The sequence below is a fragment of the Aspergillus japonicus genome (genome assembly GCF_003184785.1).
Source record: "Aspergillus japonicus CBS 114.51 unplaced genomic scaffold BO86scaffold_38, whole genome shotgun sequence".
Taxonomy (NCBI): Eukaryota; Fungi; Ascomycota; class Eurotiomycetes; order Eurotiales; family Aspergillaceae; genus Aspergillus; species Aspergillus japonicus.
In genome coordinates this window covers 15,948-42,021 of record NW_020291675.1, presented here as the reverse complement: position 1 = coordinate 42,021, position 26,074 = coordinate 15,948, and the positions used below count along the sequence as shown (strand labels likewise).

Sequence of the window (26,074 nt, the reverse complement as noted above, 5' to 3'; positions counted from 1 at the left end):
AAGGAGATGATTATTTGTGAGGAACAACGAATAACGAGCAGATCTCAAATTGACCGACAGTTATCCTCGCCGTACATCTGCATGACTAGCTCTTGTGGTGGTTCTGATGGACAGTGGACCATGTTGTACCCATGACACATTCTGCAGAAGATATTACTGGAACATGCCAATGAACAATGTGACTATTCCCAACGCACCGAAACTACCACGCTTACTTATATTTAACTACCTAACTACAAGTAACAGTGAGTTATTGTCCCAATTGTTGGACTAACTAGTAAGACTTTCTGTACCAGGACACTAATCCAGATTGGTCCATGGGCTTTGAGGTAGGTGGGTGGGTCTGGAGTGTGAAACGGTCACCAGCAGCCCACGGCTGGAACCTGCACGTTGGGCTCCCCTGCTCTCCTGCAGTCGTCAGCAACGCAACAACCGCCAGTTCCAAGAGACCGCCTGGTCACCCTCAGCTTAATAGACAGACACTCCGAGCATCATTTACAATCACAGCTTGCTGCCACTCCTACCTGCACCTTCTCATTCAAACGTGTCCAGATAGCTTTGAATCAGTCCTCGATATCCTTTTTCTTTGTTCTAAGCACCTGCAAATCTCGACACATACCTCCACACCATTTCCACCATGAACCCTGAGTCGTAAGTGCCTGGATCCGCCCCCGAGCGATGCATCGGGGTTGCGTGCTGTTGTATTAATCACCACAAACTCTTGCATCATATTCCATCTAACATGCAGTCCCTCGGATTGTCTCTACTGACCCGCCGGCACGTTGCTAATTTGTGTGTTCGTTTAGAGTTGCCCCGATCTCTCCCCGCCTCCATACTCCCTTTCCAACTGCGAGAACGAAGATGGGCGGCCCGGTGTCTCATTCTCAGCTAGGCTGACGCTTTGAGCAGATACGATTACCTCTTCAAGCTTCTCCTTATTGGAGATTCTGGTGTTGGAAAGTCCTGCTTGCTTCTTCGATTTGCCGATGATACCTACACGGAAAGCTACATCTCCACCATCGGTGTCGATTTTGTAGGTGTCTTTCCCAACTCAAGCTCCGCCTTTTCCGTGTACCGGCCTGCTAATAGTACGCTTAGAAAATTCGCACTATTGAACTCGACGGGAAGACGGTGAAACTCCAGATTGTAAGGAAGCCGGTAATGCGACATGATGACCAGGGATCACTAATGCATTTCAGTGGGATACTGCGGGCCAGGAGCGTTTCAGGACTATCACGTCGTCGTATTACCGTGGTGCCCATGGCATCTGCGTTGTCTACGACGTGACTGATATGGACTCATTCAACAACGTTAAGCAGTGGCTCCAAGAAATTGACCGTTATGCCACCGAGGGTGTCAATAAATTGCTTGTGGGCAACAAGAGCGATATGGAAGACAAGAAGGTAGTGGAGTACACAGTGGCCAAGGTATGTATTTACAGTCGCCAGTTTCTAGAGCTTTCCGGTCGGCGACTGACGGAGTATGTAAATGCTACAGGAATTTGCGGACAGCCTCGGAATACCGTTCCTGGAGACCTCGGCCAAGAATGCCTCGAATGTCGAGCAAGCTTTCTTGACAATGGCTAGACAGATCAAGGAACGTATGGGAACTGCCACCGTCAACAACAAGCCCACTGTGCAAGTTGGCCAGGGCCAGGGAGTTCAGTCTGGCTCTTCTGGCGGCTGCTGTTAGGCGTCTGTGCTTGTAATTCCAGGTGCTGTCCTTCCAACGTGTAACGGCACAAGGGGGGTTATGGGATCCAAGAAGATGAGCTAGGGGGAAGATGTACCGGCTGCGCCTCATCACTGGCTGTCTTCCCAATGCTAGGGTGGATGCAGATCCTTCATGCTGGGAATGACCATAGGAATAGTTTCATTTTTCATGCTTTAGAGGGCTTGCGTTTCGTCTTTATACACTGTCACACCACAGATGCACCTACTTTCATCCCCGCCTGCTTTTTGCTGAGTTTTCTTCAGTCTCCCCTGCCCAGCCCCCACCTCGCCTCCTTTGTTCATTGTTTCTTGCTTTCACTACGCCGGTTCTCACCCATAATCCTTTCGAGTTTCTATCTCTTCCTTACTAGTGTCTCTCCCACAAGTCTCCATTCGATTGATCTTTCTTCCAGTAAGTTGGATTGTTTGCCTTGTTTACTCGCTCGGGGTCGAATATTTAGTTAATTCAGAAGACAATGAATCTTTAAGCAAAAGCGTCGAACCAGTGGGCTCTTATCACTGCGGGTCCCACCCTTCCTCCTGATCCCTTCTCTACTATTTTGCCTTCCGTATAGTTAGACTTTTCTACTCAGTTAATAGATTAATAAGTGGCTAACTACCATCCCAGGCTGATAGATGGTTTTTAGGGGCGACAACTAATGTACAGTTGAGTACTCCGTACAGGCACCTACCTAGTACAGTCCTTACCCACCTCTGCAAGGAAGGGGGGAGGTGGGGTGGGGTGGCCTCCGGCTGGGGGTCGGCAGCCCATTAAGTGATTGATTGGTTACTGCAGGAAGGCAATGAATGTCACATGCGAAATTGGCTTCTCCGCATTGAATTGCTACGTCGTAAGGTGTCGGCAAACTAGTCATGTTTTTGCACCTGACTGGTTAGCCATTTGAGCTTTTGTCCAAGTTACCTACCGTCGAATGCAAGTAAATTCATAAGTACTTGGCTGAAATTTCTTTTCTGGGCTTACTGGCTCCTGCGATGTATGTACCGTACAGTACGCTCCAGATTTGTAACGTACCTCATCCACGATAACGATAACAACGTAAGCAAGCGTGACTCCAATATGTCACTCTATCTGGCTACTAACCATGCGGTATACAGTACATACATGTACATCTGGGGTAGGCGTGCCGATGTGAGCTACTTACCCTTTCATCGCACCAGCTCCAGTCCTGTACATGTCAGCATTTGCCGCTAGAATCTGGTCAATATCCTACTGGGCACAGTACCTTTGGTAAACACGCGACTGATCCCCGAATTTTGCGGGAGAGGGACATCAGCCGAGGCCCAAATTTCGGCAAACGTCATGAGCATCGTTGCTTTTATCTCCTGAGCCGAGTCATTCTCTCGCCCTTCTACATATCTCGGTGCACCAAAACTCGATCCTTTCACCTGGTCCCCCCTTTTAACCTTGCCTTGATAAGGTCTCTAATAACCAACATCCTGCAGCTTTTTATTGTTTGTGTCTTGACTTTTTGCTTCGCTCCTTCCTGCAACGCGCGCCCTTCCTTGACCTGACTCTCTCAGTTGGGACAATAGAAAGCCCCTCCTCCAAACTCGCTCAATCATATTTGTGAGTATTGCAACGCATGGATTACTTTCAGTCCAAGCAAGTTCCCTTTTATCATATTAATTTTGCATCATTTTTGGACGCAGCGTGAAGAGTCCGTGGTCGATGTCTCAAGCAAGTATCCATGAGGAGAAGAAGGGGTTGGCAGTATCCGCTGCCATGCAACAGAGCGATAACATAGCGCATGCCTTGGCCGGTGCGGGAGGCGGCATTCTCTCGATGGCGTTGACGTGAGTAACGCTTCCTGCTCGACTGGGTCTTCATTAACGCTTGGTTTAACCTTAAAGTTACCCGCTCATCACTCTCTCAACAAGGGCCCAGGTTGAATCCAAGCGGGCGCATTCGACAATCTATGACGCGGTTCGTCGCATCGTCCGGAGGGAGGGGTTTGCCGGACTATATTCGGGACTTGAGTCGGCACTTTTTGGTATTAGTGTTACCAATTTCGTTTACTACTATTGGTATGAATGGACACGCTCCGCCTTCGAAAAGGCAGCTGCAAAAGCAGGAAGGGCATCTAGAAAGCTCACAACCGTTGAGTCCATGATTGCCGGTGCTATTGCAGGCATCGCCACAGTCATGATCACCAATCCGATTTGGGTGGTAAATACCAGAATGACAGCCCGCAAGTCTGATTCGGATCAGGAGTCATTGCCCGGTGCTTTTCCTGGAAAGGAGCGAGCATCGACAATTGCTACACTGATGGACTTGCTGCGCCGAGAGGGCCCAAAGGCCCTCTTCGCCGGTGTCCTACCAGCTCTCGTATTGGTGGTCAACCCTATCTTGCAATATACGATCTTTGAGCAATTGAAAAACATCGTCGAGCGTCGCAGACGGATGACACCCAAGGATGCGTTCTACTTGGGCGCCCTTGGTAAAATACTCGCTACTTCGATCACATATCCCTACATCACAGTCAAGAGCCGCATGCATGTTGCAAGTAAAGACGGGCCCCGGGAGAGTTTGAATGGGAGCTTGAAGAAAATAATTCAGGAAGAAGGTTATGCTGGCCTATACAAAGGCAAGTGAACCCGAATTGACGAAGTGCTTGGTGAAAGACAGCTTACATTATTGAAACAGGAATTGGACCAAAAGTGACCCAAAGTGCAATTACTGCGGCATTCTTGTTTGGCTTTAAGGATGTTTTGTATGAGGCTATGGTTTCCATTCGGAAGAGGGGCCGTGGGATTTCGAAGTAGAGGATGGCTGTATCACTACGAGCAGTATTGTTTTGGGTAAGGGTGGGAGGGATTCTGACAGTCACGACAGCCAACAGCGAACTTAGGGAAGCTTTTCCTCCTTAGATATTCCTTACAATCCTGTCTCACTATGCAGCAAGGGATTCTTGGTATAGATTTGGACATTGTCTTTGATGGGGCAAGTTTCAATTATGCATCAGATGGTAAAGTGGCATGAGCTCTTGGTCATTGGTGGATCTAAACCTGACTGATTTGACTAGTCAGTCAATGGTCTGGCCGAACTTTGCTTATTCACAGAGTAGTATACAAAGACAGTATGTACACAGTTAACCACATGATTAGTGATTACTAGACACTTTCTTCCCATGTGATACCAATCTCCATCTATCCACAATGACATCACGTGGCTGAGCAGCGCCACAGGGCGATGACCATCGAAAACTACCACTGCTCGCTGTATATAATGCACCCTCTAGTCTGCATCTACGACACCTATGTCCTCTGTTCAACCTTAAGCCGGAATCACTTCCCCGTCTGGTTTGATTTCAGATGAGATTGGTTCTTTTTTTTCTGTTTTCTTTCTGATAACTGACTACTGTCTTGTTGAAACCATAAGTAAGTACTAAGCTTAAGTTACCATCTATATTATTCATGTCGTTCGCCCCGCCGCCCGGCCCTCCGACCCCTTCTGTCCCTGAAGGATGGAAGGCTCAGTATGATGACCGCTATAATCAGTGGTATGCATATCACCCAGTCATCGAATGCAAGATGGATCGAGCAAGGCTGATAACGACCTCAGGTTCTTCGTAAACCTACGAACTGGTCGATCACAATGGGAACGTCCCGAAGGACCGCATAAAGCAGAACCAGAAATACATGGACCACCGAGCGAGCCGCCACCGTCTTACGATGCGTCGGGTCCTGCTGACTCCTCTTCACGTGACAAGAAACCTCTTGATTCGAGGAACACATACATTTCACCAGAATCCGGGCACCATAATCTAGATGACGATGCTCGGCTTGCTACTCAGCTACAGGTGGAGGAGAATGCTCGAGCTCGTCGCAGGAGCCCGGCGAACTCGGGCGGTGCTGCATCTGACTACTACACCGATGGTTCTCGGAGACAAACCGCTGGATATCCGTCCTCGGAACCACAATCGCAGAACCCTTCTCCTGGACCGGCTCAGCAGCGTAGCAAAGGGTTCTTCAGCAAGTTAAAAGGAAAAGTCGCCGGTAATAGCGGCGCGTCATTCCCTCGGCCGCAGCAACCCGTACCGCAACAGTCATATGGCTACCCTCAAGGCGGGTACTACTACGGTGGTGGCGCTGGTTATGCTCCGCAACAGACAGGGTATGGTTACCCATCATATCCACCACAGGGTGGCTTTTACCCAACCCAACAACAGCCGCAACAGCGACGGCCTGGGATGGGCACCGCGGGGGCTGCAGCTTTAGGTGTTGGAGGTGGGCTTCTTGGTGGCATGCTGCTCGCTGATGCTTTGGAAGACATGTCGCACGATTACGGTCCTCCCCCAGGTGATTATGGGGATGATTATGGGGGTGACTTTGACGGTGGTGATGACTTCGGCGGTGATTTCTAAAGCGTCTCCCTTTATGTTCAGCCCATCTCTGTTTTGATGTTTTATGTGCGAACCCTGGCTGCGCGAGGTGCCCTTATGAATAGCTTATGTGTCATGATGATGTATATGATGATGTATACGGTTTGTCGCTCGTGTCTCTTAGAATTGTGTGGTCCAGCTCAACGGCCGCTGCTCCCGCCACTGGCCCGCACGTAACTGTTGTTGACATGATGTATTATCCACAGCTCGCCTGCAAACTCACCTCGGGTATATCTTGGGTAGGAATCTACTGTACTTCAGACCAGAGCATACAATAAATCCAATCTGCCATGTGGGCAACCAACGAATCCGATCCAACATTCCTAGCTCAAGAGTGAGTTAACCCAAACTGTCTGCTCGTCTAGGCAACTTCCGTGGTTTTTTGTTGGAAGCTATATCAATATCTCCTTTTCAGGAATGTTTTCCGTCAATGTCAAAATAGCTGGACTTGAATCATGTACTTATGTTAAATCAAATTCAAACGCTAGATCTGAATCCTCGGATGAAATATACTTCCTTCTATATGAGCTTCTTTCCCGGGCGCGAGGCAAGATGGTTGTGAAGCGTGGCTAGCCTATGCCATCGTTAGGTGTAGGTAAAGCGAGGTAAAGGGGGATTATAAGCTGACAAGGTTCGCTTGATTAAGCTCGCTCTAATGTTATACGTCGAGCTTTCTACCTCCTGTACGAGCACAGGAATGAAGGTTGGCGAGCATCCAAACTTCTCGCGCTGCGTTGTCATTCCGACGCCGCAGGGCCTGCATGTCTATCCTCTTCTCCGAGAAGCACCCCCACTATCTCTGCCCGACGCAGCAACTCCGTCAGCACCGGGCGCGGGCCTGGGAGTGGCTCCAGCCATCCATCCTGCCAAGTCGAAATTGCCGGGCGCTCCGCCGCCGGCCATGGCGCTGCGTGTGGCGCCCGTAATCGGGGAGGAGCGAGATTGTTTCTCGAATTCGGCACGCATCTCGGGGTCCACTAGAGCGCAAGAGTACACGGAAGCATTAACAAGGGCAAAACGGGTCATGGTTGAACCAAAAATAGGATAAGAGTGTCCCAAAAGGAAAGAAAATGCTGCGGGTGAAGAAAGAGAGAGAGAGGCAACTCACTGTTTTCCATCAACTTCGGCATGCCAAATGTAAATCCCAAAGCGACCAAAGCTAGTAGGATCATAGGATTCTTGAACAGCGCCAAGGGCGAGACTAATTGATTAGGACGAACGATTAGCGATCCCATATGGTCCATGCCAATGTGTCGTTATTCAGATAGAACATACACCGGGGGCGTTCCTCGTAGAAATTTCTCCGGGCAAGGACTCGGGCCTCGACAGTCACATCGGGCGTGGTTGCAGCAGAGACAGCTCCAACTTGCCCAGCGGCAGTAGTGACATCGAGGATGTACTTCTCCGGGCCTCTATTATCCCAGGGGTTCGCGCGGAAGGTCTCCCAGACGCCGAGAACGCTTCCATCAGCGGCAATGTCCACGCGGTACGGGGCGAAGATGACATCCGGCGAGCGGATGTCGAGAATGTAGGATCGAGGCTTCGATTGGGCAGGGATATTGGCGAAGACGAATGTCGCAGAGCGAGTGAGGGATGCAGTCAGTTGCGAAGGCGACGAGGGCGACGAGGGAAGCGTGGTCAACGTCGCATGGGTTCCAGCGGGGAGAGCGTGGGGATTGGGGAGCAGATTGGATGAGGGAATGGCGATCGTGAGGGCTGAATATACCAGCATTGGTGTAGACAGCAGGAGAAGAAAGAGTCCCACAAGGGGGCTGCTGGACGAGCGCATGGTAGGCAGCAGTCGCTGGTTGATAGTTCGAAGGGACTGGTTGGATTGATCAAAGAAAGAGTTGGGGTCAAACCGGGGAGTTGCAGATGATGGATGACTATCGTACAGTAACTTACGTATCAAGAAACTCCAGCGCCAAGCAATCATTCGGGCCTACCACCGAGTACCAATTTAGATGTGCTGTCACTCTTCACTATACTAGTGATGGCTATCTATTTCATTTTCTAAGCATGGCCCAACCCAAGTTCAGTCTCCTAGACAATCGATGTTTTCTTGTTCGCAGCCTGCAAATCTCCGGTGTTAAGAATCATGACTGCCTTATCTATGTATGCAGTAACTGCAGTACAGTACTGTACAATACTTTATCCACCCCTAGGTTGAACAACCCTTTGACCATGCTCAAAGGCTAAGCCTTGGATCCCAAAATCACTTAAGTGCTAAATTACACGAAAAAGAGAAAAACTACAGGGAAATTATATACAAGGCGGCTCCAGCAGTTGAGTTGGCTAGCATGCTCTCCTGGATTTTAGCACATAAACATATTATCGAGGCCAGTGTCTCCTAGAGCTTGGCTTTCGGCGCGGCTTCCTCAGCCAACGCCCTCGTATATAGGTCGTCCAGGAGTTGGCGATACTTCTTCACAGCCGGGGGACGCTTCAGCTTCAAACTAATGGGTTTAGATATCTGGTCAGACTTGCGCAGGAGGAAGTCGGAAGGGAGTTCCACTCACGTCGGAGTCAATAGATTGTTCTCGACTGTAAAAGGGTCCAGCATCAGCGCGCAGTTCTTGATTTTTTCGTAGCCGGCAAGTTTGTGTTTCTTTGCAACGCGATCAAGATCCCGCAGCACCGCGCGACGTATCTGAGGTTCATCCAACGTCGATTTGATGCCGCCAATGTCCGTGACCTCGATGCTTCGGCGGAGCACTTTGCTGGCCCACGGGGCATATGATTCAGGCTGCACGCCAAAGATACCCACCAAGAAAGTCTGTACACTATCACCATGGACATAGCCCTGTGCCAAGTAACCCAGCTCAGACAGGTAAACGCCCTCTAAACGCTCAGGGGAAATATATTCTCCTTGCGCCAGCTTCAAGACATTCTTGCGACGATCAATGATTATGATTCGGCCCATATCATCGATGGTGCAAACGTCGCCGGTCCGGAACCATCCGTCTTCAGTCATAGCATTGGCCGTTTCTTCTGGATTCTTATAATACTCACGGAAGATGTTCCCTCCACGTAAGAGCAGTTCACCCCGTGGGAAAGGCTTGTCATCGACTGAGTATTCCATATCCGGCAGAGAGACCAAGCAGGCCTCGTTGCATGGAGCAAGTCGCCCACAATTTCCAGCAGTCAGATCTCGCGGAGATTGAGCGCATGCAATGGCGTATGTTTCGGTCAACCCGTAACCTTGAATTATATCGGTACCAGTAACCACTCTCAAAAACTGGTGGAGGGTCGGGTCCAGAGGCGCAGAGCCAGAGACCATCACTCTAGTGCGCTCCAGACCAAGCGCCGCGGAAACCTTTTTCGACCAGATGCGATCATACACCGCATGCTTTATTGTGGCTTTGCTAGCATCGGGATTCTCTAAGTTTGCTGTCTTCGCCGCAACAACATGTCTCGACAAAGCTCCCTTGAAACCGGGCTGGTCCACAGTAGCCGAGCGAATGACATTTCCGAAGCGACTGAACAGTCTTGGGACCGACATGAATCCAGTAGGCTTGAGGACTTTCAGGTCATCGACGAGTTCCAGCATATTGCCATGGAAGTAGCCAATTCGAGCCCCCGCCCAGAATGCTGCATGCTCCGATAGTCGCGCATAGATATGTGCTAGTGGAAGATAGGATGCCAGAGTATCACCAGGTGCCTGCGTAGTTACTACGAGGCCGCTTGAAGTTGCCGCGACAGTATTCTCGTGGGTCAGGACCACCCCTTTGGGATTCCCTGTGGTGCCGGACGTATAATTTATGGTAACTATGTCAGATGGGCCTGGGGGATTGCAGGTACGTTTCGTCAACGTCCCAAGCTCTTCCACCTCCTCGATGGTGTAAATAGATACCTCCAGCCCAGCCGCAATCGATTCGAGGAGCGCGCGCTTAGAAAGGCCGGCGGGCTCCCCGGCCTCCAAAGGATCCATGCTGACAATGATTTTCAGGCCGGGCAACAATGGCTTTAATTTCAGCAGCGTGGGAATATGAGGCAAAGAAGTCACAACACAGTGCAACTCGGCGTGGTTGATGATGTACTCCGTAGCGTCTGCCGCGAGAACATCGTAGATGGAGACCGAGTACAGACTTTGAGACATACAGGCAAGGTCTATAGAAAAGAGCATTAGCAATTATGCTCAACCCATATTTGACGGTGTGCCCCATACCAGTCAGTTGCCACTCTGGGCGGTTCTGGGACCATAAGCCAATTCCATACTGGCCAGTGCGATCGCAGCCATGTTTCTGGTGTAGTTCGACTAGACCAGCACCAAAAGCAGTACGTCGCCTCTGAACCGTCTCATAATCCATCCACTGGTATGGGCCGTAGGCCTGTGCTATCGGATCATATGGGCGCCATCCCAAGCAGTCGCTCTTGGGCACTCTACTGGCGGTCGACTCAAATATGTCGTGTGCAGTAGCGACCTAAGAAAACCGAAGCCAGTCAACAACAATTCCAATGTGGTTCTCATCTCATAGGGTCCGCGAACGAGCATACGTTAGGATCTAGTGTTTTTACTAGTTCTTTGGCTGAGTTCCAGGTCCGGTAGACGGGAGAGCGCCCTGGTTTTTCGGTGCCCGGTAGGGCAACGCCGTAAGGTTTGCCTTTAGGGGGCTCCTGCTGTAGCTCGGTAGCGCGCTGGAGGTGAGTCGGTAGCTGGGAGAAGAACATTGCGACGAGGAGCGTGACTGCTCGATTGCGATCGAGTTAGTGAACAGCTGCACAGGTGGTCTCCTGAGTCTCGGAGAAAGATACCTCAAGCTCAAGAGCCCCTCAACCTAACAGTAAAGAAGCCGGGTACTTTGCGTTAAAAAGATCCCGACGTGTGGGTCAAGGTGACTCAGGGGAGGGAGAATGCTCGTCAAGGAAGTAGATGACAGAACGAAGCGGGGGAATGGAAGTGACCGAGAGGCTGAGAAACAGACTGAAGGACAACCGGGCGAGTGGATAGATAAGGTGGTAGGAGTGGGAAGAGAAAAACCGGAGAGAGATAAAGAGAGCGGAGGAGGAAGAGGGATTGAAGGAATGCCTCCCTCAATCATTCACTTTCATTTGCCCCAGGAGAGATCCTCCACTCAGTTCAAGGTTGGCGGTTTCTCCGGAATTCAGACCGAAAGCACGAGTTCTAACTGGTCGGCCCGGCTTCTTCCCCCACGCGATGTCAAATTGCAGAGCAGGTGCTGGGAGTGACTGCCTCGGCACTTACTCTTTTCGGCCATCCATTGCGCCGGCCATTTCCATTTCCATCTCGACTGGCTTTTGCATCCGTCGACGGTGAACTGGTTCATAACCATACTATAAGACTCTTTTTCGTGCTCAAGTTGATTTGACTCGGGATTCTGCTGCAATAAGAGTTCCTATGATGCTTCTTCCGCTTCTGTCTGCCATTGCGCATGCTCACAAGTTATGAGAAAAGAGATAGGAGAAGAGCAGGATAAGAAACAGGTTGATTGTCTGGCTGCTGCTACATACACGTACTGAGTATAATATGTCTCACTTTCCAAAGGACTAGGTATAAACTCCGGACTCCGTCGACTAGCAGGTTGTGCAAGTCGCCGTCCGATGAGATGTTGAAGCGTTGGAGTCATTCGCCCTCACATGCTTTCTGGTCAATGCCACCACACCGCCCAATAGGCAAAGTAACAGATGTCAGGTGGAACTTACTTCGGGTACGAAGCCTGCTCTTGTGTCCATTCTCGAGCACGTGGACCTTCATGTGAATTAACGAAGATCGATGATGTATATGCATCACGGGCGCAGATCTTAACCCGCCGCGGGGAAATTCAAATGCACGCACATATGCAGGCTATTGGTACTTACTACTTCGTACCTTGGTAGTCGATCCGGAGATACCCACAGGAGAGAACACTATTCCTAAGTGAACTTGACTTCATTCCCAAGAGACAACACAGCGTAGGCGGAAGCCATAAATATGATACATTAGGAAAGTAATAGATTAATGAGCAAAGTCTCGCACCAAACGCCATGCCAATGCTGACATCCCCTCCAGATAGAATATATATGTTGTACAAATAGGCTTTGCAGCAAGCCCCGAGGGCAAGCACTTGGGCTCTATGGCTTTTTCAAACCATCGTCCATCATAGAGCGAAGAAACCCGCCTTTCACCCCAATGCAATCGGAACCCCAGATGATTTTATATGTGCATGAACTTTCCAGTATGTATGTGCCGGGCTCAATTAATCAGGCAAAGAAGAAAAGAGATCAGTCTTAGGAATTCTTCCACGACCGACGAGAACGCAATCAAGAGGGCGCCTGTGCTCAAAACAAAAACTCCTAGTCAATGAGCTAGTCCGGGCCCGGGATTATCCAAGGACCGCATGGAAAGCCTTCTTGTACCATTTGCTAGATGTCGGTACAGATGTCTCCCACGTCTCATTCTCCAATTCCAAGCGGCCCGTGTCAATATCAGCCTCGAGCGGGTGGACGAAAGACGTTCGGTAAACGATTTTGTGGCCGATGTAGAGCACCGCGAAAAGAATCAAACTGATATAAGCGGTGAAGAAGCTCGTGACATCGAAGGAGGGAATCCACGCGGTAAAGCCCTGAGTGATGATAATAAGAACATTGAAGAACAGACCATACCAGGAATAGTACGGCTGCCACAAGGCCTTGTACGGAAGGCAATCGCGAGAGATGTTACGAGCCTTCAGGGCACGCATGAAAGCCAGATGACAGCCGTTGAGCGACGCCCAGGTAATGAAGCCGGCCACACCAGCGATGTTGACCAACCAATTGAAAACAGTACTGCCAGAATTGGAAACGTTCATGAATCCAAGCAGACCGAAAGCAGAGGTGAACACCACGCTGAAGAAAGGTACACCTTTTTTCGAGGTCTTCTTGAACCAACGAGGAGCAAATCCTTCTTGCGCCAAGCCGATCAGGATACGGCTACCACTGTAAACATTCGAATTGGCAGCCGAAAGAACCACGGTCAGCAAGACTGCGTTGATGATATGTGGCAGCACACGAACGCCCGCAAGCTTGGCGGCAATAACGAATGGCGAAGAGTTGGCATCATTCCCATCCGTGAGAAGATCGTCGTTCGTATATGGCACGAGAATACCGATAAAGAAAATAGTGAGAACGAAGAAAAATAGGATCCGATAGAAAGTTTTGCGGATGGCTGCGGGGACCGTTACGCGGGGATTTTCGGTTTCCGCAGCTGCAATACCTACCAATTCCGTTCCCTGGTAGGCAAACCCGGCCTGGATGAGTACGGACCAAAAGCCAACAAACTTAGCGGTTGAATCGGGTGAAACACCACTATAGGGGGAAAACGGCCCGGGATGCACCCAGTAATGGAAGCCTAGATAGCCCTCCTTTCCAGCGCCAGCATCGATGCAGATCGCAAAGATCATGAAGCCGATGACTGTGATGATTTTGACACTCGAAAGCCAGAATTCCAATTCGCCGTAGAAGCTGACAGGCAGACAATTGAGAAGCGTGATAACGACCCAGAAGATGGCGATGAAGATGGCGATATTGATGCTATCGTCCCAAAATTGAATTATAAGCCCTGTGGCTGTGAGTTCAAGCGCGTATGTCGAGGCCCACGAAAACCAATATATCCAACCCATAGCGAAGCCGAGACTGGGGTCAACCAAGCGAGCAGCATAAGCTGTAAAGGCGCCCGGAATGGGAATGTAGGTTGCGATTTCTCCTAGAGACGTCATGACCGAATAGACGATGGTTCCGACGAAGGCATAAGCGATTAAGGCGCCCACGGGCCCGCCATTGGCAACAGCAGTACCACTACCGATGAAGAGACCTGTGCCGATGGTGCCTCCTAGAGTTGGGATTAGTCTATGCTTAAGCACTTCTCGTGGGTGGCATGTATGCTGCGCAGGGAGAAAAGAGGCAAGATAATTCCAAGGTTCGGGGAAAGAACCAACAAAGTTCACTAACCGATAGCGATCATCTGCAAATGCCGACTTCTCAGCTTCCGCTTGAGCTGGGGCAACGGGTTGGACTCGCTGTTGGCGCCATGCTTCTCGCAATCGAAGTCATTCAGGTCCGGCGAAGGGTTCGTTGTGTGAACTTGGACCGTTTCCTCGCCAGGCATCATTTTTCCCTTTCCCCCTTCGGCGGACTTGGACGTGATGTCGAGCTCGTTCCCGAAGGCCATGTTCGACCCCTCGACGGTCCGGTAGTGGAAATTTGCTCGTGCCTTGCTTGGTGGTGGGCAGGCCGGCGAGGTTGTCAGTCGGTCAGATGAGTAGAGAAGACCACGCGAAAGGCAAAAATGAGACTAGGTTCGGAGTTGGCAGGAAGAAGAGGAGAAAAATGAACTGGCGGCCACCGAAACAGACTCCACCGGGGGGAAGACAGGTTTGATTTGATTGAGTCACTTCAAGGCTGGGTCGATCCAGCAGATTTTAACGGTGGCTCCTCAGTTGTCGGACCACACCGAAGAAAATCCACAGACGCTAAGATGAAATCAAAACAACCCCTCAGGGCCCCAATCGGCCAGAGACCAGGTACGGTACGTATTGACGACTTTGGCCGAGATAGCGAACATAATCGAATTGTGTTTCGCGGAACCAGAAGATGTTATGTAAAAGGAATAGGTTAGGGTTGTCCAGCAGCGGATGCAACCCCGGGGGCAAAAGAGTTGAGTCTCCCGCCTCTATCCACCACCTGCACTCTGCACGATGAGAGGAGGCAATGACAGGCACGTATCACTAATAGAAACGACCACAGATACGTACTCAATTCGTTGCGTCGACCATTCGACCTGGGCTTACCCCGAGAAAATCCATCTTGGAGGTCTTGGACAGTCCTTGGCCACCACCAACACCCGGGGAAGCTTTTTTGCGTCTGTCTAGAACTTGGGCGCAGAATGCAGGGGTAGTCGACTGGGACTGGAAGAGGCACGAGGGAAAGAGGCGCGTGGAAAAGAGGTGCCACTTTACCGCACTAGAGGATCCTCCAGCTTCTCCATCCATGGTTGATGGTCCTATAGAGCACCGCTGGCTGTCCCCAGGCAACGAATGGAAACCCTATCTCGGCAACTATGCCGCTCCACTGTAGTGGGCCCTAGAAAAGATAATCGCCAGCTTGAGACAGAATTTTTTCTTCTTGTTCTCTCGTAAAGCTTACCGGCTGTTGCAGCGTTGCCACTGGCTTTTTCCGTCATCGGCCCGAGGGAGCGGGCGGGAAAGGTGGGAAAAGGGCTGCAAGAGAGAGAAGCCAATAGTGTTACTCGTACAGTACATATTTAAATGTCCGACCGATTTGAAAGTCGACATCAGGACGCTTGCTTCAAGAAACGTATCAGAAGGTGTAATGGCCATCTGGGTTACATTCGATGAAAGACAGACCAAGTCAAGCGACGCAGCTGTTGCATGATGTATTGAGTACCCACGGACGGAAAGGACGGAGAACGGAGAACGGAGAAGTGACGGAGGACCTTTGGCTCTTACCGCCTTACATACTTACTACGACTACTCCGTAGGTATGTACAGTACAGTACGTACCAGACTATCGCCGGAGAGCGGACCGATGCATGGTCGGCAGCGCCCAGCCCAGCCAGCCCTATGGGAACTTTTGCTTGGTCTTTACTTGGTTGCCTAGTAAAGTGATTATTATTTATAAAAACATGATAAGTGATAAATTAGGGTACGAGTGATAAGTCAATGTGGTACGTAGTGCGGAGTACTGTACCTATAATACAGAAAGCTTGCTTAGCACAAAACCAGGTGTACTGGAGACACTCATGTAGTAACTTACCGAGTACGACTACCTATTAGAGACTTAGAGTACATATATATGTACTCTCTAAGTGAACTTACTCGAGTACTCGTACTTGCCACTTGACCTCATAGTCAATCTCTAAGTACTACATATGTAGTTCAAGTGCGTGTAGGTTTCTCCGCTGCAGTCATTTGCCCTCACAGGCACTCCCACCTCTGGATACGTGCCTCGTTGAGTCTGATAGTTTATCTTCCATGCCCATCTCCTTTGATATCCGCGACGCCTCCTTGCCAATCCAAAGACTTATCCCTCAGATTGCGCCTCCGTGGTTGCAGGTCATGATCACACTGTCACTTCCGGAAGAGGCTTCCTATATCTGACATGCATCAACTACAGCACATAGTACATCTAGATAATAGAGACGGTTTTAAACTTTCCCCCTCAGTGGGTCATCATCAAGATTGGATTGATTATCCACCTCAACGTAATGAAACGTGCATAGTTTGGCGGATAAACAACCCTAATTTGCGTTTGCTACGAGAGCGATTGATACGACGAAGCTCAAATCCACATCCAGGCTATGACTAAACTATGTATGTGTAACTTGAGTTATGTCAGTTGCAAAATCAGTGTCATTGGAAACAAGCTTGTTGGTCTTGCCATAACCACGAATTCAAACACGAGTCAAGGCCGAAATGATAAGACTTCAGTTGATTTTAGACATGGGTATCTTGCTACTTAGTTTAATATACAAATTCCAGCACATGAACGCCACGTAGCTGCCCTTAAATCATTATTCCTTCCCCTTCTCAACTATGAGCACTATGATTCATATCGTCATCAATCGTCCTGTCCGTAGTATCTGGGTGGCATCAATAGTCTTGGCGAGCCACAAATGAGGCCCTCGCTAAGACGTGAATTGGTCGATCCCCGCTTTCGTTGTTCACACATTGACAGGGCCAGAAGCATACGGGCCAGGCTTCGTACTCGCACTGTTGGATCTTGATCGCATTGCCTCGCGCGTAGCTACTACAGTGGTGGCGACGAAGAGTGCCCTAAAGAATGCGATTGTGAGCAGGTTCCATCAATTTCTTATTCGACCCTCGTCCGTGGTATCGCAGTCGTCGAGAACGGTGTCCACCTACCATTCAAATGCCCCAAACACGGTTGCAGCCTGCAGTGCCCGACATCTACTCCAGTGACAAAATTCTGATGGTGGCAGGTAGACACCCAGGGCGATGAACCCTGCGAACCAGAAGATCATGGTGACTACTTCGACAGCCACCATGATTAGTATATGGGCGACCCGTGGAAAGTACATTGGTGCGAAGGCAAGGTAAGGTGCGGCCACGAAAGCTGTCCATATGCCGTTGAAAAGCATGAAATTCACGGTGTCACTGTAGCTATACCAACTGATGTCTGTTACCTGTCAGAGACGAACAATTGCTGTGAGGTGGAGATGAACCAACAGTATGCTGTTAACCCAAGAACGATGATAGCAAAGATGACTTGAGCAGCTCGAACAGGTAGAATCCAAGGGACATTTGCCGCCATGGTCGATGTTGTAGTTTATCTATCAAGTTGCTTGGTGGGTGAAGTTGTCTAGGGTCAGCGTCTTGTGAAGATATATCGCGTGTGCTTGTTTATTATAGCCACTGGTCTGATATAGCAAGCGCTGATAGAGACAGCTGGGGGTCGATGCAGTTATGCTGATGGATAAGAAAGGTAGCAGACGATGAGGGGAGTTTTGTATGCCTGCAGATACAGTGGTTCCAAATCAGTGCGGTTGCACAAGTGGCTTGACAACTAAATATAAATTACGCAGCAAATCATCGGCCAGGTCCGCCAAGAAGCACTTGGATTGGGTGTTGGTGCTGTGATGCACTCGATAGGTACTTTCATGGCTACCTGTCTGCTATATACACCCAAAGCCCTGGAGCCTGCAGTCCTACGTGTTTCTTCTTATTTTCTCTTTTCTTCTTTCGAGGGCGGTGGGGATTGTGAGTAGCGGATCTCCTTACCGCATTGACATCATCGTCATCATCCTCGCCTTGGATTGGTCGACCCTGACTGGTAAAGATTATGGTAAAGGGGAAAAGGATGGAATTAAAAATGAAAATATAAGTAAAAAGAACAAGAAAAAGGAAAGACGGAGCCTACAAGGGTTGGTAAGTTGGGGTTTAATGACGGCAATGGACAGGGAGGCGGGCCAAGAAACAATCCATCCAGCCATGATTGAACAGACAATGACCTCATTTCCTTCCACATATGCCGGGCACATGACCACACCAGTTGACTGTCCAAGCCTCAAAACAGCCACCATAGCATGTGGTTGCCTAAAGTTATTCAAGCTATTTGTAGTCGATTAGTATAACTATACTATATTATACAGTAACATAGGATATCTGATATACTATACATTGTACCTAATATAAAGCACAGCACAGTATACCCTTACACCCCAGGTTTACTCCCTTCCTGTTACATATACTTGGATAAACTTAATGTTAAGTTTTGATCGAAAGGTAAATATTAGTACATAGTATCAGCTATCCCCTATGTCCTGCTGTACATCACCGACATCAATTCATCTTGAAGCTTGAAAAATGGCTATCCTCCGCGCATCATCCATCCCTCAAGAGGGTTTCGTAGTCGTGCCTTCTTTAAGGTTCCCAGACCCCAGAATTCTTGTCAATGCGAGAGGGGCCTTAGTCTTCTTAGTCTTCTTTGTACCCAGGACACATTGTAGTCTACTGTACGTGGGTCGATCTCGTTTTCCCCCGCCTTGCTGTACTCTATTCCGATCACGCCATCGCTATCGTCAACTATACCATCAAGGCGATCGGTGATGTTGAACCTAGGCTAATGATAATCATCTCAGCAAGGAGAACATTCTATATCACTTTACTTGCCCCTCATTTTTCAAGGTTGGCTAAACTACCTTTTCCTCTCACAACTTTTCGGAACTGTACAATAGATCATATCCCGGTCACTATGTCGGAATCAAAGCGGCCGCACTTCGAGACTCTCCAGCTCCATGCAGGGTACCATATAAACTCCATCTCTACCCAAGACCAACAGCCTATTGGACTTGAAAGGAGACTGATGGTGTATGTGCTAGTCAAGAGCCAGATCCTACCACCAAAGCTCGTGCGGTGCCGATTTACGCGACCACGGTGAGTCGAGCTGCTTAATGCCCGTATATCATTACTTCTTAAATTCAGTCCTGACGGAGCATCAACAGTCATATTCATTCAATGATTCTGCACATGGAGCTCGGCTATTTGGTCTCAAGGAGCTTGGCAACATCTATAGCCGGATAATGAACGTAAGTAGTTGGTTCCCCCCCCCCCCCCCAAGCCGTTAAGAACGGATGAGGTCTTGACTGATGGCTACGCCGCCCTTCTCAGCCCACGGTTGATGTCTTCGAGAAGCGAATTGCAGCTCTTGAAGGTGGCGTTGCAGCCGTGGCGGCCGCATCTGGCCAGGCAGCACAATTCATGACTATTGCAGCCCTTGCCCATGCAGGTGATAACATTGTAGCAACCAGCAATTTGTATGGTGGCACGTACAATCAGTTCAAAGTCCTCTTTCCACGCCTAGGCATCCATACCAAATTCATTCAAGGGGACACCCCGGAGGCAATTGCTGCAGCCATCGATGATCGGACCAAGGCTGTTTATGTTGAAACCATCGGCAACCCACGCTACAATGTACCAGACTTTGAAGCTATTGCGAAGGTAGCCCATGAGAAGGGCGTTCCACTAGTGGTAAGGGTCACCTCAAGTCAAGATATTGAATCTACTATGATAACAGAGGAGATGTAGGTGGACAACACTTTCGGGGCTGGCGGCTATTACTGTCGTCCTATTGAGCACGGCGCAGACATCGTTGTACACAGTGCCACTAAGTGGATCGGTGGCCACGGTACTACTATTGCAGGTGTTGTTGTTGATAGTGGTAAGTTTGACTGGGGCAAGCATGCTGCGCGGTTCCCTCAGTTCGTGGAGCCCTCCGAAGGCTACCATGGCCTGAAGTTTTGGGAGACTTTTGGCAATATTGCTTTTGCCATTCGTGTACGGGTGGAGATCCTCCGTGATCTTGGCCCAGCCCTGAATCCGTTCGCTGCGCAGCAGCTTCTCCTTGGGATTGAAACCCTCAGCTTGCGTAGCGAAAGGCATGCAACCAATGCCATCACTCTGGCTAAATGGCTTAAAAAGAACGAAAACGTAAGCTGGGTCTCTTATCCGGGCCTCGATGACCACGCTAGCCATGGAATCGCCAAACGTTACCTGCCCCGAGGATTTGGCGGTGTTCTTTCATTCGGTGTCAAGGGGGGTGCTGCGGCTGGTATTCAGGTGGTCGACGGCTTCAAGTTGATATCCAACCTTGCAAAGTAAGTCTTTCGTGTCCTTGAGCCTGCAAAGAGAGCTTAGGCTGATCAAGCGTTAATAGTGTTGGGGACTCAAAGACCCTCGCTATTCATCCCTGGTCGACAACTCACGAACAGCTTACTGAGCAGGAGCGGATTGACTCTGGGGTCACGGAAGACGCCATCCGAATTTCTGTTGGTACGGAGCACATTGACGACATCATCGCGGATTTTGAGCAGTCTTTCAAGGCTGCGAGTGCGCTGTGAGCGAGGGTATCGTGACTTCGATGAACTAGCAAGGGAAGAAGGCTATCTACTGGGAGGGATACTGGCTTTGGGTCAGCTCAAATGGCACCGCACTGATGTCTTTGCGGCTCAAAGCTCTCCAGCGCGACATGTGACTGTTATGAGACCCCAATTTAGTTGCCCAATTGAACAGTTTCATGTATGGAGAAGTGGCAAGGCACACGTGTCTGCTCCTAGGAGCATGGGACCTTGTAGTTTGATTATTGCTGCTTGCTACGTAATGAGCAGATGTATCTATGAGCTTAATTCTGCACGATACATTATGAATGATTCATTGACCCGGTTGTGTAGGCCTAGTTCAGAAGAATAAGCATTCGCATGACGCAGAAGGGGAAAAAGGTTGGTGCTGAGGGAGAAAAATGATAGTCAAGAACAGAACAGAAATGGTGCGAGGCACACAACAACCACCAAACCCCAACCGTCTGATCCAGATGAATATGACAACAAGAAAATGCGAGAAACAGTCGGGAAAATAGAATCACAATGACAGAAGCTGAGGGTGAAGCCTAGAAGATGCTATAGTGACAGCGAGGGTTTAATTCCCGTTAAGAGCTCTGGATTGGCGAGGCTCTGCATTTGAGATACGAAAACCAATCGAGTGTGATATCTCAGATTATGAATGGCTGGTCTCAACAAATTATCCATGAGATCCATGAGACAAGTGGAAGTGGCTTCAAGCCCCGATTTTGATGAACGAAATGGAAAAAGCTCCTACGCCGTTTTGATTGTACAAGACAAAGCCAAGTGAAGATGGAATATGGAAAACAGGTGAAAAAAAAGCACTGGTATCAAAACAAGAGTGGAATGAGACGGCCGGCGGGAAATATGTCATCATGACTGCAGTCACTGCCATTCTTCTCGACATTGTGCAAGAGAATTAATTGCCTCATTGACCTGGAGGGGGAGGTTGTGCTGAGCCACCACCGGACGGTCCAGCTTGTGGTCCTCCCATCATGAAACCGGGCGGGAACATGCCCATCGTGGGGAAGGAGAAACCGAAGCCAGGCACCGCAGGAGGAACGCCGACATTGTTAGCATTGTTGACATCTCGGTCTGGAACAGGGCCAGCACCCATTCCAGCGGGAGGTCCTTCACGGTCTGGACGTCGGAATCGATCCTGCTGCCCGCGGGAGGAGACTGGGCCGCGTTTGCCGCCAGTATCGGTGGCAATTCTTCTGCTGATCGCTATCGGGGAGGTTAGTCAAGATCGGAAGGGGAATAATACGGAAGTGAGTAGGGACATACCCTTGGAGGAAACGCCAGCACCGATTTCAATGTCCGGCTCCTCTACGACCATGCCAGACTCAATTGGCCTCCCACCTGTGCCACCATATTCTGCGGTGAGCATCCATTTGCGATCCGCCTCGGTTAGTCGGTCGACGGGAATCACACTAATGCCGGTCTGATAGTCGCTGCAATCACGGGGTCCGAATCCGACACCCCAGCGAGTCTGAGAAACGATGATTAGAAAACATGCCAGGAAACGCCAGGTCACTTGTATAACAATGAGAGCACTTACTCTGAGTTGCATGTCACCAGACTTGTATGATTCCATTCCATCCCGGGCATTCACAGCATCTTGGCGACTTATCATTTTTATGAAAGCATGGCGCTTATCAATGTTGACAATGCAAGTCTGGACCACACCAAACTTGCTGAACAAAGAACGAAGATGAGCTTCGGATGAGCTATTGACTGGTGAGCTTCCAATGCCAAGAATCTGCAACAATAATATCGACGAGGACTTACGTGACACCGCCCACGAAGAGGGTTCGACTCAAGACTACGCAGGCAAATATTAGCATGGCCCAATTGAGCGCAAGAAGGAACATGATGGAAACAAACCTTTGATGTTGCCCTGACCAATAGAGTAATCCCACTCCATGAACTTAGGCCCAGGAGGGGGCAGAGCAGGATCTTTGCGAGCAGGGGAGGGAGAACGGCGTCTGCGGCCAGGAGGACTGCGCTGGCGATATTCATTGCTGCGTCGACCACGAGGATCACCGCCCCGACGGCCAGGAGAATCACCGTGATATTCCCCGTAAACAGGGCTGTCACGACGACGAGGGGGAGAGGCCTCCCGGCGACGGTCATAGCCTGGAGAGTGCGACCGACGACGACCATACTGGCTTGGCGGCGACCGCATGTAATCGCGGTCCCGATCCCGATCGTACTCACGTGATTGGGAGTCCGGGCGAGCGCCCCAAGCACCAATGTTTTGGCCTGCTGCAAGATTAAACGACGGAGGAGCCTGGCCCGGGTTCATCGTGCCCATACCGGAGGCATTCGAAAGGCTCAGAATCTGCAGGGCGGTGCCCCACTGTTCTTGCGGAATACCTTGGGCATACAGGAGCTGCAAGAGCTGAAGCTGCTGCTGCAGTGCATCTGGTCCTAGCGAATTCGGTTGAGTTGGCGCTGCAGTCGACTGCGGCAATAGCGCGGCTAGCGGGTTTTGCGCCGCCGCCAAGGGATTGGGAGTGTGGCTCTGACTTGGGTTCTGAGGGGGCACTAAGGCTGGGTTCTGGGCAAGATTACCCAGAGTCGTGAAGGGGGTGACCATGGCACCAGGAGCGTAAGGGTTTACACCAGCCTGCCCGTTTGAGGGTTGTGACGCCTGGTCTACAGAGGACGGCATGGTCTGCAGAACCGTACCTGGCTGGCCTAAGGCATTGAGAGGGTTGGCGGGCGCCGCGACTGCTGGTGCAGCAGGTGCCGCAGTGTTCTGTTTAGCCATATCCGCCAGAGCCTTCAAAATGCTGGAAGTGTCGGGCGCCTGCTGAGCAGGAGTGGATGAGATCGTGCCATTGGTAGGCTGAGGAGCACCTCCCAAAGAGAGGTAGTTGGGTGCTGGGGAGCCTTCGGGAGTGGTAGATTCGACATCTAAAGAGTGACACAAAAGTGAGCGGAAGTTAGCCGATGAGTCTCAGCAGGAACCTTGGGCGAAAAGACTAGCACTCCCGAGGCAGAGTGGCCTGGGATGGAAAGAGAAAGGCTTTGGATAGTCTTACTTTGCGATGAAGGTGCGTTAAGCTTTTCCTTGAATGAAGCAAGCATAGGGGCAGGAAAGGTATATCCGCGTTCCCATATGTCGACCAGCTTCTTTATCTTTTCCTATATTGAACGAAGCAAATACGTGAGTTGGACTGTTCATCACCGGGAAATGATGTAAAGAGGAAAGGAAGGCTGAGCCAGCGAGACCGGGCAAGCATAGTGGCCTAGGACTTTATGCCATGATGGTCGAGGAATATACAGGAGATACGTTGATCGATTCTCAAGCAGATCTGCATGCGGTCTCCTAGGCAGAAGACTGCATCCTATCGGCCCTATGCTTGCCTGCGGCCCTGTGATGGTTTTGATTATGGTTTGCATATAGCATCTAGAGCGTACCTTTTGATCGTCGGGAGCGTTGCTTATGATATCAGTCATCAGGATAGGAAGCAGCTCGGTCACTCTGTTAACACCGGCGGCGAAGGTCCCATCAGGGGCAGCACTACCAGATGGTTGCCCTGCCTTGCGCGCTTGTTCTACCCACTGTCGAGTTACAGAGTCTACGACATAGAGTACGCCCAACTTGTGTGTTCCTGGTGCTTTCTTGAAATGGGTGTAGATCTTTTGGATGAGGACGGATTCATTCTGTGGGAGTGTACAAATGAGAGATGTTAGCCTCCGATCCGAGCAAGATACCACGTATGGAGGGTGACATACCTGGACGTTTGCCGTGCAGAGCGATGTGATACTGTTGATCTTGGATCCTGAAACGCCCGGTGGCTTGAGTGCCAGCATCGACTGGAGATAGTTATCCAGTTCTGCTACAGCAGACGACATGGCTGGTGGGTATGGAGTGCTGATATTCCGAGCCCAGTACGCAGAGAACAGGATACAGCCAAAAGACTTCTTTTTGGAAAAACTATCGCTTTCTTCAAAATGCAGCGTTGGACTTCGTACAGGGAGGCGATAATCGCACTGTGTTTCCAGCCAATCGGTCTACTGGGAATTCCAGCTGTAGTTAAAAATCTTGTGATGTTTTAAATGGGGATTACCAGTGACCTGGTAGAATGGTGGGCTCCTGGGAGGAGAGTAATAAGTGGTTTCCTAAGCGGACTTCAGGTCGTGTCACTACAGACTTCAAAAAGCGTACTCTGGCGACCAAGGGAAGGCCTTCCGCCTACAGCTGGAACACGGCCAAGCGATGCTGTCCAGGGACTTGCGACTCGCGAACGAGTGTGTACACAGTATACCCTAGAGTGCTAGGTCGACTGGAAACCGTTTCTGAGACTGTGACGAGGATTACAGTGTCTGAATACTGCGACGAGTGATGAAAATGACGATGAAAGAAAGAGAGAGAAAGGATGGATGCGAAGGAGATGGTTGTTCAGAAACTTGGAATAAGAATAGGGATGGAAGGAGATTCAATTTGCAATGGTCGGTCGGGTGAGGAGAAAAATCAGACCGCTTAGGCTAGTCTCTATTGGGTAACACATATGGAGCACCCGGCAGGATGAGATACCCGTGAATGGCTGTGCATAGACAGAATGCCTTATCCTTCAGGCTCAAACAAAGCCTCAACCCCGTCACGTGAAGACCTTCCCCCCTTCCCTGCTTGGCATAGCTAGCAGCTGAAACTGCGTCTCAACTTTGCTTGGAGCCTCGGTGAGTCGAATCTGGTAACATGCCCTGAGGCATGTGGCTGCCGTCACCGTCCAAATAAGTTTGGGATGAGATTGAATTGACCCTCCAGGTGATCGTGATCATGATCATGAGAAGAACAATAGAGCAGTAAAGTCAAAGTAAAGTTAAAAACTTGAAAACAAGTCCTCCATGACACGCTCTTAGAACAGCTACGAATAGTCTTTGTATTCTTGTTGGTGATTGTTTAATACTACAGTACAAGTATCTAGTATGGACCTGCAAGGTAAAGGACTGTACTGTGCAGTAGTATATGCATGAGATCCATTGGTATCGATGTGTCTGTTTCATGCCTCGGTCTTACGTCCTAAAGCCATCATGAATGCACGGGGAGAGAAGGTGCGTGCATTAGGTAGTATTCCTTCCACACTATTGATAGTACAGTACTTCAGGGTGAGAAAAAAGAATGGGGAACTCCGTTCACTGTGAAGCTTGGGCGGCCTATTAGTCTATTAGTCTGTGCTATAGGAGGATTGCGACTGCCGACGTCACAGCGAGGGGGGGTGTAATGGGCCAGGGCCACCACCACACCAGCTCCATTTGTAGGCACTCCGTTTACGGATGGACCGGGTGCCGAAGATCGTCGGAAAAGAAAAAAAAAGATTGAATACACTCCGAATCCCACGGGAATTTAGTCAAAGTAAGTTCCATGAATGAAAGAGGACTTGGATGTGTTGAATTCTTTCTGAATATTATTCAAGTAATTTCACTATGTACCCTATAATGATCAAGCAACCCTGATAAAAATCCTCTTGCCGTGAGTTACCTGAGGGCTGAATTAGTACGTACAGTACGTAGTTACTTAACAATGTTCAAACCATGATGTATGATCAAAACAGACTGGGTAAGAATTCAACCTACTTACCTAGTATTCTCCGTCC

At 49.8% G+C, this 26,074-nt stretch overlaps 10 protein-coding genes across 10 annotated transcripts; 5 read left to right on the top strand and 5 right to left on the bottom strand.

Moving 5' to 3' along the window:
- Positions 1-208: 208 nt before the first annotated feature.
- Positions 209-1,867, top strand: BO86DRAFT_134180 (Rab family GTPase YPT1). Its single transcript, XM_025666131.1, has 5 exons — positions 209-648; positions 910-1,033; positions 1,099-1,146; positions 1,200-1,427; positions 1,498-1,867. Exons 1-5 carry the CDS (start codon positions 638-640, stop codon positions 1,690-1,692), a joined length of 606 nt encoding a protein of 201 aa, XP_025525970.1. The 5' UTR covers positions 209-637; the 3' UTR covers positions 1,693-1,867.
- BO86DRAFT_134264 (uncharacterized protein) lies at positions 1,704-2,250 on the top strand. Its single transcript, XM_025666132.1, has one exon. The coding sequence runs from the start codon at positions 1,821-1,823 to the stop codon at positions 2,175-2,177; it is 357 nt and encodes a 118-aa protein (XP_025525969.1). The 5' UTR covers positions 1,704-1,820; the 3' UTR covers positions 2,178-2,250.
- A 1,152-nt stretch (positions 2,251-3,402) lies between these two features.
- On the top strand, positions 3,403-4,496 carry pmp47 (putative peroxisomal membrane protein Pmp47; the record flags this gene model as incomplete). The annotated part of the gene is made up of 3 exons (XM_025675196.1): positions 3,403-3,527; positions 3,585-4,318; positions 4,378-4,496. 3 exons carry the CDS (start codon positions 3,403-3,405, stop codon positions 4,494-4,496), a joined length of 978 nt encoding a protein of 325 aa, XP_025525968.1.
- Positions 4,497-5,147: 651 nt separating this feature from the next.
- BO86DRAFT_420320 (WW domain-containing protein) lies at positions 5,148-6,097 on the top strand (the record flags this gene model as incomplete). The annotated part of the gene is made up of 2 exons (XM_025675195.1): positions 5,148-5,233; positions 5,296-6,097. 2 exons carry the CDS (start codon positions 5,148-5,150, stop codon positions 6,095-6,097), a joined length of 888 nt encoding a protein of 295 aa, XP_025525967.1.
- A 321-nt stretch (positions 6,098-6,418) lies between these two features.
- BO86DRAFT_390558 (uncharacterized protein) lies at positions 6,419-7,973 on the bottom strand. The gene is made up of 4 exons (XM_025672424.1): positions 7,391-7,973; positions 7,224-7,316; positions 6,744-7,092; positions 6,419-6,689 (listed from the first exon to the last, which is right to left on the bottom strand). Exons 1-3 carry the CDS (start codon positions 7,902-7,904, stop codon positions 6,881-6,883), a joined length of 819 nt encoding a protein of 272 aa, XP_025525966.1. The 5' UTR covers positions 7,905-7,973; the 3' UTR covers positions 6,419-6,689; positions 6,744-6,880.
- A 311-nt stretch (positions 7,974-8,284) lies between these two features.
- Positions 8,285-11,188, bottom strand: BO86DRAFT_411137 (putative AMP-binding enzyme). The gene is made up of 5 exons (XM_025674555.1): positions 10,871-11,188; positions 10,613-10,803; positions 10,284-10,539; positions 8,635-10,225; positions 8,285-8,571 (listed from the first exon to the last, which is right to left on the bottom strand). Exons 2-5 carry the CDS (start codon positions 10,784-10,786, stop codon positions 8,466-8,468), a joined length of 2,127 nt encoding a protein of 708 aa, XP_025525965.1. The 5' UTR covers positions 10,787-10,803; positions 10,871-11,188; the 3' UTR covers positions 8,285-8,465.
- A 1,082-nt stretch (positions 11,189-12,270) lies between these two features.
- BO86DRAFT_133991 (putative arginine transporter) lies at positions 12,271-14,530 on the bottom strand. The gene is made up of 2 exons (XM_025666129.1): positions 14,042-14,530; positions 12,271-13,922 (listed from the first exon to the last, which is right to left on the bottom strand). Exons 1-2 carry the CDS (start codon positions 14,259-14,261, stop codon positions 12,439-12,441), a joined length of 1,704 nt encoding a protein of 567 aa, XP_025525964.1. The 5' UTR covers positions 14,262-14,530; the 3' UTR covers positions 12,271-12,438.
- Positions 14,531-16,746: 2,216 nt separating this feature from the next.
- Positions 16,747-17,708, bottom strand: BO86DRAFT_457406 (MARVEL domain-containing protein). The gene is made up of 3 exons (XM_025677223.1): positions 17,299-17,708; positions 16,975-17,248; positions 16,747-16,884 (listed from the first exon to the last, which is right to left on the bottom strand). The coding sequence occupies exons 1-3, from the start codon at positions 17,381-17,383 to the stop codon at positions 16,773-16,775; spliced, it is 471 nt and encodes a 156-aa protein (XP_025525963.1). The 5' UTR covers positions 17,384-17,708; the 3' UTR covers positions 16,747-16,772.
- A 929-nt stretch (positions 17,709-18,637) lies between these two features.
- Positions 18,638-20,759, top strand: BO86DRAFT_390555 (O-acetylhomoserine aminocarboxypropyltransferase/cysteine synthase family protein). The gene is made up of 6 exons (XM_025672423.1): positions 18,638-18,873; positions 18,951-19,005; positions 19,074-19,157; positions 19,240-19,599; positions 19,657-20,225; positions 20,285-20,759. The coding sequence occupies exons 1-6, from the start codon at positions 18,824-18,826 to the stop codon at positions 20,466-20,468; spliced, it is 1,302 nt and encodes a 433-aa protein (XP_025525962.1). The 5' UTR covers positions 18,638-18,823; the 3' UTR covers positions 20,469-20,759.
- Positions 20,760-21,105: 346 nt separating this feature from the next.
- Positions 21,106-24,447, bottom strand: BO86DRAFT_133847 (Nrd1 complex RNA-binding subunit). Its single transcript, XM_025666127.1, has 8 exons — positions 24,213-24,447; positions 23,895-24,140; positions 23,516-23,618; positions 22,353-23,387; positions 22,257-22,290; positions 22,027-22,195; positions 21,753-21,957; positions 21,106-21,692 (listed from the first exon to the last, which is right to left on the bottom strand). The coding sequence occupies exons 1-8, from the start codon at positions 24,330-24,332 to the stop codon at positions 21,394-21,396; spliced, it is 2,211 nt and encodes a 736-aa protein (XP_025525961.1). The 5' UTR covers positions 24,333-24,447; the 3' UTR covers positions 21,106-21,393.
- Positions 24,448-26,074: the final 1,627 nt, after the last annotated feature.

What these genes read in the sequence shown, in the direction of transcription:
- BO86DRAFT_390555 (XM_025672423.1), top strand. Translation starts at nt 18,824, where the DNA reads ATGTCGGAATCAAAGCGGCCGCACTTCGAGACTCTCCAGCTCCATGCA. An exon ending in TCTATAGCCGGATAATGAAC is followed by an intron (nt 19,158 to 19,239) that starts GTAAGTAGTTGG and finishes CGCCCTTCTCAG; the next exon opens with CCCACGGTTGATGTCTTCGA. An exon ending in AGAAGGGCGTTCCACTAGTG is followed by an intron (nt 19,600 to 19,656) that starts GTAAGGGTCACC and finishes GAGGAGATGTAG; the next exon opens with GTGGACAACACTTTCGGGGC.
- BO86DRAFT_133847 (XM_025666127.1), bottom strand. Translation starts at nt 24,332, where the DNA reads ATGTCGTCTGCTGTAGCAGAACTGGATAACTATCTCCAGTCGATGCTG. An exon ending in ACGCTCCCGACGATCAAAAG is followed by an intron (nt 23,619 to 23,894) that starts GTACGCTCTAGA and finishes CGTTCAATATAG; the next exon opens with GAAAAGATAAAGAAGCTGGT. An exon ending in CTGGTGACATGCAACTCAGA is followed by an intron (nt 21,958 to 22,026) that starts GTAAGTGCTCTC and finishes ATCGTTTCTCAG; the next exon opens with ACTCGCTGGGGTGTCGGATT.
- BO86DRAFT_133991 (XM_025666129.1), bottom strand. Translation starts at nt 14,261, where the DNA reads ATGGCCTTCGGGAACGAGCTCGACATCACGTCCAAGTCCGCCGAAGGG. An exon ending in TTTGCAGATGATCGCTATCG is followed by an intron (nt 13,923 to 14,041) that starts GTTAGTGAACTT and finishes TCCCAACTCTAG; the next exon opens with GAGGCACCATCGGCACAGGT.
- BO86DRAFT_134264 (XM_025666132.1), top strand. Translation starts at nt 1,821, where the DNA reads ATGCTAGGGTGGATGCAGATCCTTCATGCTGGGAATGACCATAGGAAT.
- BO86DRAFT_457406 (XM_025677223.1), bottom strand. Translation starts at nt 17,383, where the DNA reads ATGGCGGCAAATGTCCCTTGGATTCTACCTGTTCGAGCTGCTCAAGTC. An exon ending in TCTTGGGTTAACAGCATACT is followed by an intron (nt 17,249 to 17,298) that starts GTTGGTTCATCT and finishes GACAGGTAACAG; the next exon opens with ACATCAGTTGGTATAGCTAC. An exon ending in GTGTTTGGGGCATTTGAATG is followed by an intron (nt 16,885 to 16,974) that starts GTAGGTGGACAC and finishes CGCATTCTTTAG; the next exon opens with GGCACTCTTCGTCGCCACCA.
- BO86DRAFT_411137 (XM_025674555.1), bottom strand. Translation starts at nt 10,786, where the DNA reads ATGTTCTTCTCCCAGCTACCGACTCACCTCCAGCGCGCTACCGAGCTA. An exon ending in TAAAAACACTAGATCCTAAC is followed by an intron (nt 10,540 to 10,612) that starts GTATGCTCGTTC and finishes CGGTTTTCTTAG; the next exon opens with GTCGCTACTGCACACGACAT. An exon ending in AACAATCTATTGACTCCGAC is followed by an intron (nt 8,572 to 8,634) that starts GTGAGTGGAACT and finishes TAAACCCATTAG; the next exon opens with TTTGAAGCTGAAGCGTCCCC.
- BO86DRAFT_390558 (XM_025672424.1), bottom strand. Translation starts at nt 7,904, where the DNA reads ATGCGCTCGTCCAGCAGCCCCCTTGTGGGACTCTTTCTTCTCCTGCTG. An exon ending in CTACGAGGAACGCCCCCGGT is followed by an intron (nt 7,317 to 7,390) that starts GTATGTTCTATC and finishes CTAATCAATTAG; the next exon opens with TCTCGCCCTTGGCGCTGTTC. An exon ending in GCCGAAGTTGATGGAAAACA is followed by an intron (nt 7,093 to 7,223) that starts GTGAGTTGCCTC and finishes CTTGCGCTCTAG; the next exon opens with TGGACCCCGAGATGCGTGCC.
- BO86DRAFT_134180 (XM_025666131.1), top strand. An exon ending in CCACCATCGGTGTCGATTTT is followed by an intron (nt 1,034 to 1,098) that starts GTAGGTGTCTTT and finishes TAGTACGCTTAG; the next exon opens with AAAATTCGCACTATTGAACT. An exon ending in AGACGGTGAAACTCCAGATT is followed by an intron (nt 1,147 to 1,199) that starts GTAAGGAAGCCG and finishes AATGCATTTCAG; the next exon opens with TGGGATACTGCGGGCCAGGA.